Here is a 19,769-nt window from a genome sequence, read left to right as displayed (position 1 = left end):
CCCTGTTTTGCCTCTGCTCTTTCTCCCTCGCGACCGCAAAGCAAAGGGCACCCCTTCCTAGTGGGTGTAGGGGCAACAGGCGTCCGCTGTCGCATGCTGAACTTTGCAGGGTCGCAGGAGGGACCTGTGATTGAACTGGCCCCGAGTTCGCCGGCCACGGCGTTTTCAGGTAAGCCCGACAGAAGAATGGTGACTCACCCTCCCCGTCTGCCTACACCGGACTCTCTTCGGTTTCTGCAAGCGGGGGAAATAGGCTCGGGCCGCTTCAAGGCCTCACAGTGAGCAAGGGGCAGGGAACTTCTACAGCGTCAACTCTAGATCTCCCGAAATCCTAACACAGTGTGTTGTTAGTTCCATTTGATAAATGAAGAAACTCAGGGTGCGTGGTGGGTGCGGGCTATCCAGCCAGGGAGGCGCTGGACCCATGCAATGGGTCTGCGGCTCCGAGTGTAAATTTCTTCCAATTACACCTGACTGCATGGAGAAGGGGAGAGTTCCACGTCCTAGAACCAAAATCCGCACGGTCTAGCCCGGCGCTGGCCATGAAACATAATGTGGGCCGCATATGTCATTTAGAATTTTTCTAGTAGCCCTGTTTTTAAAAGTGGGGGAAAAAACAAGAAATCAAGTAATATTAATTTGAATAATATTTAATTCCAAGGGTCTCAAGTATTATAATTTTAACGTATAATTAATATATTTAAAGTGTTACTGCTTCATTTTCCAATTTTTTTAAAGATTTTATGTATTTATTTTTAGAGAGGGGAAGGGAGCGAGAAAAAGCAAGGGAAAAAGATCAGTGTGTTGTTGCCTCTCGCATGGCCCCCACTGGGGACCTGGCCTGCAACCCAGGCATGTGCCCTGACTGGGAATCGAACCGCGATCGTGTGGTTTGCAGGCCCGTGCTCAATCCACTGAGCTATACCAGCCAGGGTGTAAATTTTTTAATTTATTTTATTTTTATCCAGAGGGGAAGGGAGGGAGAGAAACATCCACCCCCTCTCACACATGCCCCAACAGGGGGCCGGCCGCACCCCAGCATTTGTCCTGACCACCTTTCCCTTTGTGGGATGACACTCTACCCCAACTGAGCCACACCGGTCAGGGGTACTGCTTCATTTTCATGTTGAAATAAACAGGTTACTTGTTCAGTCACACTGACCCAGTCCCAAAGTCTCGCCTGTCACATTGGCTAGTAGCCTCTGTGATGCACAGGTTTAGCCTTTTCCTACCTTTCTGCCCTTGCCCCCCTCTGCTTGGATGGTGTTGCCCCCCTCCTTTTTTTAAATTTAAATTATTTTACTGTTGTTCAAATATAGTTGTCCCTTTTCATTTAATTAAATCCTGCTCTTCCTCCAAGTCTTGGCCATGCTGACTAGGTTAGTGCCCTCTATTATGTCATCTTGTAGCACTGTGTGACCCTTCAAAGAAGTGGTCAGAGTTATTCATGATTCCCTAATATAATTGTTTGATCATCCGGTGCCTCCCCTATTAGACACAGCTCCTTCAGGGCAGGGGGCCAATCTGGTCCGCTTACCATCCTATCCCCAGGAGGGAGGGGATAGCTTGTACTAGACACTACCATTAGTCATTGAATTACCCAAGGTTAAACTGAATAAAAGTAAACTTGTTTTTTTTAAGATTTTATTTATTTTTTGAGAGAAGGCAAGGGAGGGAGAAAGAGAGGGAGAGAAAGATTGATGTTTGTGAGAGACACACCAGTCTGTTGCTTCTCACATGCCTCCTCCTGGGGACCTGGCCCACAGCCCAGGCATGTGCCCTGACTGGGAATTGAACCTGCCACCTTTGGTTCGTAGGCTGGTGCTCAATCCACTGGGCCACACCAGTCAGGGTAAAAGTCAATTTATTTAACTTAACTTAAAACATGTTAACTTGAAAAACAAGGATGTTCCGGTCTCAGCAGCCAGAATCGGCTTCGTGGGGGCAGGATGTTTCTTACTCTTCCCCTCATCTGCCCCCCGCACACAGCGCAGTGCTGGGCGGGGGGTAGATACTCAGCTGATTCCCTCCCTTGTCCTTTGTGCCTCCTTAAGTGCTGGCAACAAAAACTTAACATGTTTAAGGAGTACTTATTCTAAAATGGTATGATGAAACATTCAGAAGGGAACACACTACGTATTTTTAACATTTAAAAAGCATAATAGTCAATTCTCCCCATTAGACATGAGTAATAACGTTAAGCTGAAGCAAGATGCTTCGTGACAGGGTCACGCTGAACCCAGCTTCTCGGGGAACATGGGATTCGCCAGTTGTGCTGGAGAGTGGGTGGGAGGAAAGTGAGGAGCCCTACGCTGCACCTGCCTCCTCCCAACCGTCCCCCCCTTGCCTGTTAGCTAAAGGCTGGGAGTAGGAGGGAGGAAAGAGGATGGACCTGGGCCTGGGCCAGCCCTTCTCATGATCCCACTGACTTGGGATAACCTGAAATGGACAGCCTTTTTGGACTAGAAGGAAGTGTGGCAGAAACAACTATTGAGTGACCCTAATCCCTAAGGAGTAACTTGCCTAATGGAGAACGCTGTAGAAGCAAATCATTCCATTTTGGTATTGTAAGTGCCGTGACGGAGTGGTGAAAGCAAGATCCCTGGGCTTCACAGAGGACAGGGTGGTACCAATGGCCTGGGGTAACGACTGAAGAAGGGAATGCCGCGACTCACAGTAGCAAAATGGTCCTCTCCCTGTTTTGCCTCTGCTCTTTCTCCCTCGCGACCGCAAAGCAAGGGAGAACTCCCTTCCAATGGACTGAAGAAGGTCTTCCAAAAGATGCATCACCTGGCTGAGCTTTGGAGAGAGAGAACAGCACATGCAAAGGCATAGAGGCATGGAGCATAGCGTGGCAGGGGCCAGGAGGGAGTTCATGGGGCAGGCGGGGGGACCCACGCCTGGGGAGGAGAGGAAGGGAGATCCCAGGAAGGGCCCCTTAGTTGAGTTGCCCATCAAACTCTGCTTCCATTTTCTCTTCCATTCTGAATTTCCTTCTTGGCAGATGGCAGTGTTTCTCCCTCACGATAACCAGGCTTCTTCCTCCAGGCTGTGGATGTGGAGGGCCCACAGATGGTAGTGGTGAACTCCTGGCTGAAAAGCAAGGACCTAGGAGGCAGGGTAGAGGTGGGGCCAGTTTCCTGAGAAGGAGCAGAAGCCTGGGGTAGATCAGGCCCCTCATGCTGAGGAGGTGGACCCATGTCAGAGAATCATAGTGTCCGAGAGCTGAAGGGGGTCTTAGGGACCTCATCTGTACCTCTGGCTTCCCAGGTGAGGCTCAAGGAGGCAAACAAGGTTCAATTTTATTTCTAATTTGCAGACTAGCTTGCTGGGTCCTCTGGAGGCTGAGCCATTTCAACATCCCGGTGTCCTTGTTTTTAAAACTACGATTATCCCTTTAACTTATCATGAGTTTTCTTCAATCACTAGGTATAGTACTTCAAATATTTTTCTCTTCCTTATGATTTTTTAAAATTAATTTATTTTTAGAGAGAGGGGAAGGGAGGGAGAAGGAGAGAAACATTAATGTGTGGTTGCGTGGTTGCCTCTCACGTGGCCCCCACAGGGGACCAGGCCCGCAATCCAGGCATGTGCCCTGACTGGGAATTGAACTGGCACCCCTTGGGGTTGCAGCCCACGCTCAATCCACTGAGTTACACCAGCCAGGGCTCTTCCTTATGATTTTTAAATCATATCTTCTGTTTTCTAGTTCACTTTGTTGTAAGAATACGGTATGTAATAACTTATGAAGTGTGTGTTATAATTTATGAAGTGTGTGTTAACTGACTGTTTAGGCTATTGATAAGGCTTCCAGGCTCTCAGTAATTCAGTTCAGGAATCAAAAGTTATACGTGGACTTTCGACTACATGGGGGCAGCCCTTCCTCATTCTCTTATTGTTTGAAGGTCAAGTGTATAACAGTTTCATTGGGGCTGGGGTGGGGGGCATCAGCGGGGAGAAAGGAAATTCGTGTATGTCACCGTCACCGACAGTCGGCATCTCCGACCGAAGCCTCTGCCCCCCACGCTGCGTGCAGCACGTACCTCCGTCAGCCCTGCCTGCCGGAGGGGTGTGGCGGTGCTTTCTAAGATAGTTCCTTGCTCTTTGTGATTTCCAGGAGGCTGGTCGAACAGAGAACAAGATCAGAGGGAGAAATGGGAGGATCTTAAAAGTGGAAACTTGCCACCATTTGCCAGTTTACGAGAAACAGGACAGTGGCTTATTACAAGAAGATGGAAATCATCAACGTCACCGCTATGCCGGTGGTGCTGGTGGCCGACCCCCTGGCAGTCTCACTGGCCGCCCGGCGCGAGATGCAGAATGCTGCGAGGAAGAGCCTGGAGGACAGTCCGCCCTGTATCCTTCTGTGGTGCCATTCACGGTCACGACCCAATGCACCAGCCGCAGAGGCGTAACCTGCGCCGAGTTTAGGACATGCTTTACTTCCTAGCTCCTCCATTACTTTTCTTCATGCCTTAAGTTCTTCCTAGCCTCTAAAAGCATTGGAGACTCTGAAGGATTATTTGATTTGAATTTGGTTTGCTGAGATAATCAGAAAGAGCTCAAACAGAAGAAGTACTGGAAATATTTGTTGAAAGGAGGAGGAAGAAGAGAGAAAAAAGCTCTTTTTTTTTCATTGTCTCCTTCTTTCCCCTTTACCTTCCAAAGGATTACAATTATAGATAGCAACGAAAAGGTCATTGTCCCGCCTTCTACCCTCAGACAAGTGAGCTTAAGACTCAGTTTAAAAAGTGTTTAAATTGAGCTTAGAGAAAGAGAGGAAGGGAGACAGACAGACACGCAGACACACTGATTTGTCGTCCGCTTATTTAGGCATTCACGGGTGCTATGTGTGCGCATCCTGACCCGGACGGAGCCCACAGTGTTGGCATATTGGGGTGAGGCTCTAACCAATGGAACCACCCAGCCAGGGCAAAAAAATTTTTTTTACTCCAGTTATCTCCACTCTTCTCACCTGCCAGCCCATTTGCCCGGACTCCACCTTTGCCCTTCTGGCATCATCCAGGCTCTGCCAGCATCTTACTTCTCAAGTCCTGCCTTCGTTGATCCCACTCTCACTTCTGACCTTGAACTACATCCCAGGGGCACACAGAATCCCATCTCTGGACGGCTTAGAGCTTGTCCAGCAAATAACCCTCTCAGGTTACAAATAACCACAGCTCCTTCCATCTCCTAAAGAGCTTATTTCCCTTCAAGTCATGTTGCTGCCCGCCAAACTGCACGAACCCCGCTGGGTCCCCTCCTGTCCCACACCTCTCCGAAACCCCCCTCAAGATGAGCTCGTGGGAGCTCATCAGGATCTGCTTCAGTGTCTAGCTTTCCTGAGCCTTTTCTAATGCTCCCGCTTTCTTCTTAATCCCACACTCCTCTCGTCCTCACCTACCCGTTGGGTTTGTCCTGTCCCTCCTTGGCACCTTCACTTGTCACGCACCCTCTGTTTTGTAAGAACCCTGGAAGGTAATGGAAGAAAGAGTGGATTCTGCTTTTCGTGAAGGCGGCGAGAAGTGACGGGATTACGGGGCTTTTACAGTGGATCTGTCCTAGACCAATTGAAGCTAAGACAGAAGGCAGTTCAGAGAGAGGGCGACCAGATGGGCCAAGGATGTGGGCAGAGATTTCAATAGTGATAAACAAAGTTGAGATGCACTTTGACCCAGGCATCCGTCTCCTGAAAATCTCTCTTAAAGGAGAAATCCAAAATATGGAAACAGCACTCTGTGACTATGTGTATAATTTGCAATTATTTGTCATTGCAAAAAGTTGTAAACAATTTAAATATTCAATAGCCAAGGAACAGTTAAGTGTATTAAGGTGCATCCTCTACCTGGATTCATATAATGCCATTTAAAATATTATGAAAATTATTTAGCTCTCCGGAATTATGTTAATGAGTGGGAGAGAAGTCAGAGTAGCCATAGGCATACACTGAGTTTGTACTTATGTAAAAAAGTACTGGAAGGAAATCTCCCCAAATCCTAACGGGAGTTGTTAGGGTGGTAGCATAATGGATGACTGCTTTTTAAGTTTTCCAAGGTATTTAGAATATTTTCATTTAGAATTCATAAAGCAATTCATGTAAAACAAGAGAAAAGAAGTGTTAAAAAGAATGGAGTAGAGAGACTCGTGGGCGGGGAGGGAGCGAGCCTGGGCCCTTGCCCTACTGCGCCATCCTGCTGGCGTGTGGGTGCCACTGGAGGGTTTCCTTAGCCGCTGCCCTCCCAGCCTGCCTCATCGGCTCCATCCACCAGGTGAACCAGCAGATGGCCGAAATAGACCTGAGCTGCCAGCTGTTGGACAGCAGCCTGGTGAGTTTCGGGTGCTGGGGCCGGGGCCAGGCTTCCAGAAAGGAAGGGGCCTACTGGCCCCCCCCCATTTATTGGAAAGCACATTTGCCTACTAGAGGTCTCAGAGATAAATTGTTTCATTAATGAAATTTATTTTTTAGAGCAGTTGCGGGTTCACAGCAACGTGGAGCTAAAGGTAGAGAGTCCTCACACACCTGTCCCCACTCACACACGACCTCCCTGTCACAAGAGCCGCACGTTTGTTTTGACTTAGGAACCTAAATTATTATGAACATCGTCATCACCCAAAGCCCGTCCTTCACATTGGGGTTCTCTCTTTGTGCTGTGAGTGTGGATGGATGTGTACCCACGTGTGTCCACCTTGGTGGTGTCTCACAGGATGGCTTCGCTGCCCTAAAACCCTCTGTGCCCCACCCCCACCCTAGCCACCACTGGTCCTGTTACTGTCTGCATAGCTTTACCTTTTCCGGGATGTCATATAGCTGGAAGCCTGTACCCTGTGGCCTTTTCGGGTTGGCTTCTTTCACTTAGTGATTTGCATTTAAGGTTCTTCCGTGCCTGTTCATGGCTTAATGAGTCATTTCTTTTTAGTGTTGAATAATACTTCATGATCTGGATGTACCATGGTTTCTCTGTCACCCACTGAAGAACAGCTTGGTTGCTTCCAAGTGTTGGCAATTTTGAGTAAAGTTGTGATAAACATCTACGTGCAAGGTTTCATGTTGGACACGATTTTCAATTCGTTTGCTTGAAGACCAGGGAGCGTGATTCCTTGACCGTGTGCTGAGTGTGTTTAGGCTGGGAGACAGGGAGACACTACCAAACTGTCTCCCAAATGAGGCGCCGTTTTTTCATTCCCACCACAGTGAGGAAAAATCCTCGCCGCCCCACGTCCTGGTCCACATCTGGTGGTAGTATCAGCGTTCTGGGTTTTGGCCATTCGAATCGGTATGCAGTGGTATCTCATTGTTTTAATTTGAAGTTTTCTAATGGTCTGTGATGTTAACAGTCTCTTCTGTATGCTCACTTGCCATCTGTATTTCTTCTTTTTTTAAAAAATTATGTATTGATTTTAGAGAGACAGAAGGTGGGGGGAGAGAAACATGGATTTGTCGTTCCACTTACCCACACATTCATCAGTTGCTTCTTGTATGCCCTCTGATGGGAGATTGAACCTGCGACCTCACTGTGTTGGAACGACGCTCCAACCCACTGAGCCACACAGACAGGGCCGTATGTCTTCTGAAGTGAGGTGTCTGTTAAGTTCTTTGCTCCATTTGTAAGCAAAATTTATTGCTTTTTTAGAGAGAAAAAGGAAGGAAGGGAGGCGGGGAGAGAGACATGAATTTGTTGTTGCACTTACTTACGCATTCATTGGTTGCTTCCTGTACATGCCCTGACCAGGGATGGAACCTGCAACCCTGGTGCATTGGGGTGATGCTCCGAGCAACTGAGCCACAGGCCAGGGCTTTGCTCCATTTTTTAATTGACTTGTTTGTTTTCTTATTGTTGGGTTTCAAGAGTTCTTTGTGCAAGTTGATAGCAATTCTTCATGGTGCATGCCCTTTACCACTCAGCTCTCCCAGGCTGTGGCCTGTGTCCTCCCTGTCTTGACTTTGTCTGTTGCAGAGCAGGTTTCAATGTTAATGAAGTCCAGCTACCAACCGTTGCTTTCACGGACTGTGTCTTTGGTGTTGCACCCAAAAAGCCACCACCTTACCGAGGGTCGTTTAGGTTTTCTCCTGTGTTACCTTCTAGGGGGTTTAGAGTTTCGTGTTGTACACGTAGGTCTGCGAGCCGTTGCGAGTTAATTTTTGTGAAGAGCGTGAGGTCAGTGCCTTGGTCACTTGTTTGCACGCAGGTGTCCAGTGTCAGCACCAGTCGTCGAGAAGACTGTTGTTGCTCCATTGAATTGCCTTTTACCCTTCATCCGAGTTCAGTTGGCTGTATTTATGTGGATCTGTTTCTGGGCTCTCTGTTCTGTTCCATTGATTGTTCATCTGTTCTTTGCCAATACCACCTGTCTTGATCACTGTCGTTTCATAGTGCTTCCTGCGGTCGAGTAACATCACGTCTCCGTCACTGCTGTGTTTGCGTTTCGGGGTCTTCTGTCAGTCTCCGCACAGTTTAGAGCTAGTTTGTCAATAGCCATAAAATAACTTGCTGGAATTCTGATTTCAACAAATCAGAAAACAAGAACGCATTTATATGTGTCACCTCTGTGACTTTTTAATGACAATTGTGAAACCAGGGAACAGAAGAACTCTCCTCTGAGCAGCGAGGTCTGGTGGCTTTTCAGGGCTGCCCAGCATGGGCATAGCTCCCTCAAGATGCCGGTCACAGCCAGCACCGGGCCAGGAGCATCTCGGTCCTCCCATGGCCTGGCGGAAGGGACCCCTTGCCTGGCCTTCCTGCTCCTCGGCCCAGGCAGCTGGTCAGATCTGTCAGACGCCAGCTGCCTCCTGCCCTTAGAGCCCCCCCTGGGCTACCCTGCCCAGCCTCTGTTGGCCACGGTTTGCCCTTTATACATCCGGCCTTGACCATGTGGCTGCTTCTGAGTCAGCACCTGTGGCCACATCGGTTTCTCTCGCCTCCGTGCTGCCCCACTGGATGGCACCAAGGAGCTCGGGCCCACGAGTGAGTAAGACGTGCCCCCGAGATGCATGCCGATGCATGAGGGAGCCTTCTCCTGTTGAGTCCTAGACCCTCCTCCCTGCGTCTCCTGTTTCTCCTCCTTCTCTCATGCCCTCCGTGTGTGTCTCCCCCAGGCTCTGGCCGTGAACCTTGCTTAGCGTTGTTGCCAGTCTCCCTCAAGAGCATGTTCACCGGTCACCACAGCTTCACCATTCACTTCAGAGGCAGGCACGTTCCTTCCACTTGCTGCCTTCTCATTCACTCCACCCAAGACGAGCGCGAGTACCCCTTCTGGGCACACTCCTGTCACCTTGTCCCTCCCCACAGCAGCCCCACTCACCTCTTGATCACCGGCTTCTCCCACCAGTCCGGGCCGCCTAAGGCAGGGACAGTAACACTGCACGCTGCTGCATCCTGGACAGCGGCACAGTGTTCGGCTTTTAGTTTGGCTCGGGGAATATGTGTGGAGTGAATAGTACATTTGCAAATTGTAGCTTCTGGCCTGTATCGCAGTCTCATGCTCCCAGCTACGCAGAGGAGGGGTACCTAACCCTAACTGATCATCTGGGTGCCCTGGAGCTTTCTGAAACTCAGGGTGCAAATTGCAAGGTCTGGGGCTGTGTGCGCCTTGTGTGGCCCCCTTTGAACGGAATGGCTCTGGAAGGCTCCTGCAGGATACGAAGGTATTGGGCGAGGTGCAGGAGGAAGACTTTTTACTGTGCTGTTTGATTTTTCATGGTGACAATTACTGGTACTTAAACATTTAAATCGGGAGCTAACTATTCAGGAGCCACAATAAACAATTCAGGACCCAACACAGACCTAAGAGATCAGCCTCTGTAACAAGTCTGGATACCTGATGATACTCCACGATCCGGTCATCGGCCAGGTTTGGGAGCTGCCTTCCCAGGAACAGCCCCGCTGGTAGGTGCCCTGTCACCTCACGTGCAAATGCAGCCCCAGGCCGGTCTCATCACTTCCCCTAAAACCTGCTGCTTTCCAATGTTCGACTGTCCTTTCTGTCCCCTCGGTGTGCAGGGCCCCCCGTCCTCCTAAGGCATCCTGGGAAGGATCAGAGACCTCGCTGTTTTCCTACATTGCCACCCACCCACCAATTCACCATCTTCATCCTTGCACACTTTATCAGAGCGACGGTGTTGACACATGCCTTACCGACCGGACCCCAGCCCCAGACACTCACGCCTGCGCACATGCCAAGGGGCATTTCAGCGAATCAATCCCAGGAGACGGGAGCTTCGCCTCTTCCCGCGCTGGGCAGCCCCGACTGTTCCTGCTCACCCCAGTCTCCTGTGGGCGAACCCTAAACCCCGCAGTTGAATGTTCCGCAGGCACTGATGTGGCTCTCGGCACAGGCTGTCAGTTCCTGGAGGGTGAGAACACTGAAGCCTGCTGCTCCGTCAGCTCTGCGATCCAGGCACGGTGGGCTTGGCGGACGGTCAGCACAACTTGTCAGGCGGCCAGTGTGTGTGCTGCTTGCTTCCCTCTTCAGGAGGGGGCGGGGATAGGAGAGGAGGCGTCAGAGATCGAGAGAAATTTCTTTAGAGGTCAAGTGTATGGTGATCAATGATAATAATAATAGCCTTTATTGAGTAGCTCCCATCTGGTAGCCTCCATGCTTGTATTTTAAAATGCATTCAACCCGTGGGGCTGTGCTGGGGGCCACTCCAGTCCTGTGCTCCTTGGACGTTTAGCCAGGAGGAGGGGCAATGTGAGAGAGGGTGGGGTTGAGGGACGTATTGGTGGTGACACGTAATTGGTGGTGACACAGGAGGGGCATGAGGTCAGTGGCCACCAAGGCCCTGCCAGCCACGGAAAGGCCTGAGGCCCTGTCCCAAACTTTGCTCCAGGCCATTTGCACACCCACAGGAGAAATGGCCTCGTCCCTGACCCCCACCATCCACTAGTATTTGTATCAGTCCTTAATGTCTCCTTTCTTTCTGGTTTTTGAAGGCAATTGAGAGATTTGAGTTGGAGAAGAAGGCTTTAACAGAGAGCAGTCACGGCAGCTCGAGAGTCAGAGGCAAAAACCCTTTCTCGTGGTCTGGATGGTGTTTTGCGGGGTTTGGCTTTTCAGTATGTGGAACGCATGGAGTAGGAGTCCTGAGTTTCAGACGAGGATACCACTGTCCTCTTCTGAAGGAGCCTTGAACCTGACTTCTTGACACTGGGCAACAGAGGAGGGGAGGACAGTACCATTCCGAGAACCACCTACTATGATACGTTCCACGGTGTGCCGGGTGCTCTCGCCGTGTTCCCCTGTCTAATCTTCCTGATGCTCCAACCTGTGAGGCTGGTGCCACTGACATACTTTGTGGATGAGGAGCAGCCTGGGGGCCAGCCAGAAGTCTCACAGCCTGTCTGGAGGGTCCTGGGTTCATCCCAGCCTGATTTCAAAGCCCACGTTTTGTCTGCTTCTCCCGGCTCCTCCTCTGGCTCAAGCGGTCCGATCAGATAAGGAAGGGACTCGCCCTGGCTGGTGTAGCTCAGTGGATTGAGCACAAGCCTGCAAACCAAAGGATTGCTGTTCGATTCCTAGTCAGGGCACATGCCTGGGTTGCAGGCCAGTTCCCAGCAGGGGACACACAAGAGGCAACCATACATTGATACTTCTCTCCCTCTCTCCTTCCCTTCCCCTCTAAAGATAAATAAATAAAATCTTAAACAATAAATAAATAAGGAAGGGGCTCCTTTTTAAATAAAGATTTTATTTTATTTTTTCTTTTTTAAAAATGTATTTTGTTGATTATGTTATTACAGTTGTCCCATTTTCCCCTTTTCATTCCCCTCCACCCTGCACACCTTCTCCCACCCACATTCCCCGCCTTTACTTCATGTCCATGTGTCATAAGTTCTTTAGCTTCTACATTTCCCACACTACTCTTGCCCTCCTCATTTTCTCCCCACTGTCTATGCTACTTATTCTAGATTTTATTTTATTTTATTTTGTAGAGAGAAAAAGAGAGGGAGAGAAACAATAATCAGCTGCCTCTCTTATGCCCCAACCAGGGACCAGCCTATAACTCAAGTGTGTACCTTGACCAGGGATTGAACCACGACCTTTTGCTTTGTGGGACGACACCCAAGCAACCAAGCCATGCCAGTCAGGGCAAGGAAGGGACTCTTTTTTTTTTAAGATTTTATTCATTTATCTTTAGAGGAGAAGGGAAGGCGAGAGGGAGAGAAACATCAATGTATGGTTGCCTCTTGTGAGTCCCCTGCTGGGAACTGGCCCGCAACCCAGGCATGTGCCCTGACTGGGAATCAAACCACGATCCTTTGGTTCTCAGGCCCACGCTCAATCCACTGAGCTACACCAGCCAGGGCAGAAGGGACTCTTAATAAGTCAACACCACAGGCGGGATCTAGTGAGACTAGGGGTACGAGTGTCATCAGGCAGTTCAGGGCGAGTGAAAAATCACTGCTGTGATTGCAGCGTAGCAGGGGCGGCCCGAGGTTCCTCATGCCCCGCCCTCTTCTTCCATTCTCCTGCAGACACAAGCCAAAGGAAACCACAGGCTCCTTGCAGCAGCCCAGAATCCAGGAACGTCAAGTCTTTCATTGTTAAAAGGGTAAGGGACCACCTACTCCTGAGTCTCTGGCTGCTTTCTGCTGGGCACGAGGTCACTTTTGTTCCTGAGAGCAGGGGAAGTCCTGGGTGCCTGGATGGCCACAGCACAGGAACTCACAATTCTCTTTGTGGAGGATCTTCAAGTGTTTTAAGAATGCTAGAATTTCATATAGCACCCTGAAAAGGGTAGAATGGGGGGACGTTCCAGAGGTCACTCATCTGTCTGCAGAACCTACGAACAGTGAGTTCAGATGGAGCTCACAGAGCCCCTGGGTCGCACCGCTCCGCAGGACGAGTCTGTCGGTCCCTGCAGATGCCTGAGAAGCTGAGATGCAGGCTGAGATTCAGGCGTAGCTGACCTGTCCGCCATCATGCATGGTTGATGGCCAATCCCCATTTCCTGCTCAGATGCTCGGACCCACGGCCAGACTGCTGGCCCTCTCCAGCAGCCTCCCCGTTAAGGTTCTGAGCTTGCTCTTTCAGCTCCTCAGGTGTGATGTGTCTCAGCCCTTCAGTGCTGGAGAATGTGAACAGTACAGTGTTGTATCTTTTTAAAATCTTTTAGCTTAGAAAATTCCCACACAGCATCAAGTGCAACAGTTGAGAGTCAGCATGGAAACTGCCCTATGACCCATAATGGTGGCTGACCGGATTTAAATGTCCTGCCCCAGGTGGCACAGCTGCTAAATGGTAGAGCTGGCGTCTGAGCCCAGGCTGTCTGACTCGGCGGCGGTGCGTTCAGTCGGCGGTCCACCCCCCCCACCCCGACCCCCCGTGCGGGCGCCGCACCCATCAGAGAGCAGGTCCGCCCTTGGAACGTTCCTGGCCGGTGACTTTGGCGGGTGGTAGTTGGTTTCCTCTTTCTACTTTTCCAGAATTTTACATTTTTTAGTCACATTTTATTTTTACTTTAAAAATCCATTTAATTATATGTATTAAGAACCATAAGGGTAGTCGTATTCTTTGACCTCATATTGACGTTTTGAAAAAGTCATACTAAATAAATAACCCAAGGAGGGGGGAAAACTATATGTTCCCAGTTTTATCATGAACTTGAGTATAATGGCAGTAGTATTAATTAGAAGTAATTAACTTAATTATAGCCCATCTTAGCCCTGGCTGGTGTAGCTCAGTGGATTGAGCGCGGGCCTGCGACTCAATCACGGTTCGATTCTCAGTCAGGGCACATGCCTGGGTTGCAGGCCATTTCCCTGCAGGCCAACTCCCAGCAGGGGACGCGCGAAAGGCAACCATACATTGATGTTTCTCTCCCTCTCTCCTTCCCTTCCCCTCTAAAGGTAAATAAATAAAATCTTTAAAAAATAAATAAATAATTATAGCCCATCTTGTTAATAGGGTATGTTATTATATTTAATTTACTTTTAGAGAGAGGGGAGGGGAGAGGAAAGAAAGGGAGAGGCACTTCGATGTGAGACAGAAGCATCGATTGATTGGTTGCCTCTTGTACACGCCCTGACTGGGGACCGGACCCACAGCCCAGGCACTAGCCCTGACTGGGAATCGAACTGGCAGTCTTTCGCCTTGGGGAGCAATGCCCAGTCCACTGAGCCACACTGGTCACGGCTAGGATGTGTCGTTTCAGATGAGAAATTTGAAATTTGAGTGTGCATGTGTGTGTAAAGTAGTCTCATGTACACATCTGCACACACGTGCTCACAGGCTGAAAGGGAAAAGAGAAATAGTGTGAGTGGGTGTTTGGTTAGGGGAGCTGGGGTCGTGCACGCGCCCCGTTCCCTTCAGCATTCCGAAGGTCGCGAGGGGGAAGATACCCTCTTGTCGGAAACTGTCAACCTGATGGAGCCCGTTTTCATGTTCTGCTTCTTTGGCTTCAGAAAACAGCCGATAAAAACCTGCTGGCGGAACTGTACCAGTGCACCCAGTTTGACATCTCCAGGCCAAGTGAACTCCCCAACGGCGTGGTGTTCTGTGCCATGGTGGACAATGTGGTCCAGTCTGAGCGGAGCACCCTCAGTGGCAAGGTGAGAAAGAGCAGACAGCCCACCTGTGTGCTGCCCGCCCGTGGGCCCAGCAGCGCCCCAGCTTCGCCGGCACCCTGCCGCAGATGCAGCTGTCCTGGTTTGACACCCCAGAGCATTTGAGTAAGTCACTGAGGCCCACGCAGTTTGCAAGTGACTTAGGTGAGATTAGACCCCAAGCCCGTGTTACCTCCAAAACCTGGATTCTTTCTACCAGAGCACTAGTCTTCATATTGTTTCGGTCACATATTCGATGAGCGAAAAATTCTGAGTGCACACTCTCAGGGTATATGCTTTTTAAATTTTTTTGAAAGATTTTATTTATTTTTAGAGAGGGTAACGGAGGGAGAGAGGGGGAGAAACATCAGTGTATGGTTGCTTGCCTCTTCAGTGCATCTGGGGACCTGGCCTGCAACCCAGGCATGTGCCCTGACTGGGAATCAAACCATTGATCCTTTGGTTCATAGGCTGGCGCTCAGTCCACTGAGCCACACCAACCAGGGCGGTATGTGCTTTTTTAATGTGTGATATGTATGTTCTGTTGTCAATTGCTACACTGCATATCAGTAAACTTAATTTCTTTTTATCTTAATTAGACATTAGTTAGAGTATTTTCTTTCCATGCCCCATGGTGCACCGTGGGGTGAGCAACCCACGCGGAGAGCAGCACGCACTGGCTTCCTCAGGGAGGAAGGGAGGGAGTTTTCCGAGGCCCAGGAGAACCTGTGTTTCACATAGAGACAACGGCTGGCTGCTCTCGAGGGGAAAAGCCCAGAAAGTGGTCTCGGCCACCTTCCAGGGGCGCCCCCCCTCGTCGCCCTTCACAGTCGCACAGCTCCTGTGTTTCCAGAGCAGCTCTGGTCATTGTCCCCTCAGCTCCGACTAGTCACCCCATCACCGCTGCTTGCTTCAAATCACCCCTTGCTTCAAATTCTCTTCCCTTTCCTTCTCTCTCGCTCTTTCCTCCCGCTGCCTGATCCTGGCCCTGTCACTTGTGAGCTGTTTTACTTTGAGCAAGTGACTTCGGCTCTCTAGTCCTCAGTTTCCTCATCTGTAAAATGGAGATAATAACACTTGCCTCCTATGATTATTCCAGAACAGGGGTGTCAGACTCATTTGCACTGGGGGCCACATCAGCCTCGTGCTTGCCTTCAAAGGGCCGAATATAATTTTAGGACTGTGTAAATGTAACTACTCCTTAATAGTTTAGTGAGAGCTCGGTGCTGCCACCAGGTAGAAACAAGGCGCTGGTCTGGATAAAACAAGGTGGAGGGCTGGATTCGCCCCGAGGGCCTTGTGTTTGCCGCCTGTGCCCTTAGGGTTAAAAGAGAATATGTGAAAACACCTGGCAAAGCAAATGGTCAGCATTCACTGTAAAGTTAGGTGCTTGGGTTTTTTTTTAAGTTTTATTATTTTTTAAAAGATTTTATTTTTATTTTCAGAGAGGAGAAAGAGGGAGAGAAACAGCAATGTGTGGTTTCCTCTCGTGCACCCCCTACTGAGGACCTGGCCAGCAACCCAGGCATGTGCCTGACTGAGAATCAAACCAGTGACCCTTTGTTTCTCAGGCTGGTACTTAATCCACTGAGCCACATCAGCTAGGGACAGGTGTTTGTGTTTGAAGTTGACTCCAAAGACAGCTGGTGGGAAAATGGGGAGATTAGTAACAATGACAGAGTGTGGGACAGTAAAGGAGGAGAGGAAGGTTTTGAGTACAGAGGATTATGAATCTGCCTGTGACTCCAGGCAAATAATAAAAAAGAACAGTAACAGCAACAATAATAATGTGCACTTTTGTTTCTTTTCAAGTCTTTCTGTTCGCAGAGAGAGTTAGAGAAGTATCTTTCTTCTCCCTCTCTGAGAGCCATATGGCTGGATAGCTTCTGGTGGGTCTTTCATGAAAGGTTCCAGGTAAATGCAAATCTGATTGCTTGTCTCCCTTGCTCAGGTTATTTTCCCATGGCACAAATCCCACCTAACCTCGTTACCGCGGGCCGTAAGCCCCTCTGACTCCATGGACCACCCCTGCGGCTCCCCCCCAGTCACCCCACCCCTTCCCCTCCCATGCCTTGTCCTCATCCCTGCGCTTTACCATTGCCCCCAGTCTTCCAGCTTCCCTGAGCTTCAGGAACTAGTCCACTATTCCGTGTCGCAAGGCTGGTCAAGGGCAGGGCTGAGAGTAAAGTCAGGACCTTTCTTCAGCTCTCTGCCTGTCGACACATTTTATAAACCCTGTAAAACAAACTGCTATGTTATTTCCTAAATAACAATTTTAAGAATGAGATTCCTAAAATTAAGAGAAATTCTTATTTGAGAATCTCAGCCCTTGGCTCTTCCAACAAGGAACTCAGTAATTCCTTCTCTATCTTTCTTCCTGGCAGCCAAACAGAGAGATCCAGAACAAGCTGTTCGACCGGATAGCCCAGCACTATGCCTCTCTCTTGTTCCATGGGTCCAGGTCCCACTACGAGGAGGCTATCTTAAAAGTGAGTCATGGCCACCGTTTTGGGGGAAAAGATCACACGCAGTAGCCGTTCACATCTAATGCCAGCGGAATGCCCTTCACTTCTTTCCATGAGGGAGTAACTAGCAAGTTGTGTGTATTCACGCACTGAGTTTGAACGCAGCACCTACAGTGAGGCAGGTCTGTATGTACAGGCTGGGGCAAAAGCAGGGATACGGTTTTTCAGGTAGAAAATAATACAATGATTAATAAATAATAATACACGAATGAACTCTCTTTCGGCACATGTTCACAACTGTAAACCTACTTTTACCCCACCCTGTACTGATTGGGAAAGATATAATGTTATATTTTAAGTGAAAAACAAAGCAATTTATGCAAGTCTATGTTAAAAACATATATATATATATATATGTGTGTGTGTGTGCCTATGAATAGAAAAAAGTATGGAAAAATATTTTCCAAACTCTTAGCAATGGTTATATTCTGGGAAATAAAGTTATAAGTGACTTCCTTTTCTTTTATTTTTAAAGATTTTATTTATTTATTTTAGACAGAGGGGAAGGGAGGGAGAAAGGGAGAGAAACATCAGTGTGTAGCTGCCTCTGGCACGCCCCTGACTGGGGGCCTGACCTGGACCGCAACCCAGGCATGTGCTCTGACCAGGAATCAAATCCGTAACTTTTCGGTTCACGGGCTGGCGCTCAGTTCCCTGACCCACACCAGCCAGGGCTCTTTTCTAGTCTGTGTGTTTCTGAAGCATTTAAATAAGCATATAATTTTTAAAAATTATATGAACACACATCTTACTTTATATATGAACATATGTATATATGTACTAAAAGAATTGCTAAAAGAAAATATAAGTGAATATTTGCCTGATTTGAGGGTGGGGAAGGACTTTTTAAATATGATCCCAAATAAAGGAAAAGACTGATTTAATTATATAAAATTTTTTAAAAATTAGTACAAAGTTAAAAGGCAAATGAGAAGCTAGGCAAAAATACCTGTACTGTATATGAATATGTTACACAGCATAAAAACTCTTACAAATCAGTAAGAAAGAAATGAAACACCCCATAGGCCAATGGACAAAGTTCATAAACTAGAAATTCACCAGAAAAAGTTCATCTTTAGCAGTAATTAAAAATATGAATTAAAACAATAATAATTCAGTACTTTGTACCTGATAGGGCAGATTTAAAAATACAATCCCCAGTGTCGTTAAGGGCAGGGATTATAGGAAGGAGCAGTGTCACAGAGTGCGTGGGAGGTGAAACAGTACAGTGACGCTGGGACATACTTACATCCCAATGATTAAGTGACCCCTTAACAAGTCCCCTAGGCTTTCTGTGCCTCAGCCGATAATGCCTCCCTCACCGAGTTGCCCAGAGGGTTCGACGGCACAACCTTTGTAAGGCCTCTGGGCCTGATAAGCCCCCAGTGTATCATCACAGCTGCTGTAATGTCGTCCCAGCTCCTGGAAGACATAATTCAATATACAGGGAAAGCTGCTTTTATTGATGCATGTATGCATTCAGGCCCTCTGCTTGCCCCCCAGAGGTTGCCATCACTTCTGAGTAAGGGCCTGTACACCAGCTTCTGCTGCTGCTTCCCGCAGTCCTGGTTCAACTCACACGAGTTCAAGTCCGACGTCTGTAACACCATGAGCCTGTGGATCTCAGGTAGGGGGCACCTGCTTTCTCCTGGGGAAAGCAGTTCTGCACCTATTTTTTCCACCCGAGTATGTTACTCTTTGCCATCACCCCGCTTCATTGAAGCAGTTGTCCTTTGCTCTCCTTGACATTAAAAAAAGTAAAGTGTACAGTTGGAGCTTAAGAATAGAATTTTCCTGCTTCCTCAAAACAGTTCTGAGACATTTCTTGTCCTCTTCTTGTATCCAGCCCAGAACTCAGGAACCCGAAAGCAGTATGCTGGTTAGAACATCCCGCCCTCCCTCACACCCTGCCCCGGGTGCTGCCCGGCGGCCCCACTGGCTGCAGCACACACAGTGCCCGTGTTATGTTTGCTGTTCAGCTGCTTTTCCGTCTCCTCCCCACCTCCCCCATCGCAACCCAGACATTTTCTGAGAACACTCAAAAAGCTACCATTTATCGAGAGGTTCCTGTGTACTACATACTATGCAAATACAAGCACTTTTTGTTTTAAGATCTTACATATTTTTAGAGAGAGGGAAAGGGAGGGCGAAAGGGAGAAACACTGATGTGTGAGAAAAACATTGGCACCTCTCACACGCCCCCACCAGGGACCTGTCCCACAACCCAGGCATGTGCCCCAATTGAGAATCCAACCAGTGACCTTTCAGTTCTCTCGAGGGTGCCCCACCCACTGAGCCACACCACCAGGGCAAAGGGAGCACCCCGGTCTCGGAGACAATCCCCACGTTAGGAGACTGGCGAGGAGAACTCACACAGACTCTCACTTGAGAAGCAGCACCCACGGTTTTTCCTGGGTTCTAGTCGTGTAGACACCTGGGTACTATGTCACGTATCCAAATGTCTGGGGGGCAGGGGTTCGGCATCAACCACCTTGTTTCACAAGCAGTCTGCACACGGCGAACCACTCTTACCCCCTACGGAAGCGACCTCCCCGGCTTTATGGATATGTTGTTGACATGTGACATTGTGTGGGTGTAAGGTGCAGTGCGATGCTCTGATAAATGTATACGTTGCACAGTGTCGACCGTAACACGGTTGGCTGACACTCCCTTCACCTCACACCATCCCCGTTTTCCGTGG

General features: G+C 49.0%; 1 protein-coding gene across 2 annotated transcripts in view; it reads left to right on the top strand.

Moving 5' to 3' along the window:
• Positions 1-6,205: 6,205 nt before the first annotated feature.
• Positions 6,206-19,769, top strand: part of FAM227A (family with sequence similarity 227 member A) — a 39,019-nt gene continuing 25,455 nt past the window's right edge. Inside the window, exons 1-7 of one of the 2 annotated variants that reach the window (XM_037068027.1) lie at positions 6,206-6,326; positions 10,932-11,001; positions 12,474-12,550; positions 14,403-14,549; positions 16,356-16,457; positions 16,928-17,032; positions 18,572-18,695. In XM_037068027.1, the coding sequence (XP_036923922.1) occupies positions 6,282-6,326; positions 10,932-11,001; positions 12,474-12,550; positions 14,403-14,549; positions 16,356-16,457; positions 16,928-17,032; positions 18,572-18,695 (670 nt within the window). In that variant the 5' untranslated portion in view covers positions 6,206-6,281. The remainder of the gene's footprint in view (positions 6,327-10,931; positions 11,002-12,473; positions 12,551-14,402; positions 14,550-16,355; positions 16,458-16,927; positions 17,033-18,571; positions 18,696-19,769) is intronic. The other variant, XM_037068029.1, reaches the window with a different exon arrangement.

Source organism: Sturnira hondurensis, unplaced genomic scaffold (assembly GCF_014824575.4).
Source record: "Sturnira hondurensis isolate 20B ecotype Veracruz unplaced genomic scaffold, ASM1482457v3 Scaffold0017436, whole genome shotgun sequence".
NCBI lineage: Eukaryota > Metazoa > Chordata > Mammalia > Chiroptera > Phyllostomidae > Sturnira > Sturnira hondurensis.
Note: the sequence above shows the minus strand (reverse complement) of the source record. Positions and strands in the feature narration are given on the sequence as shown.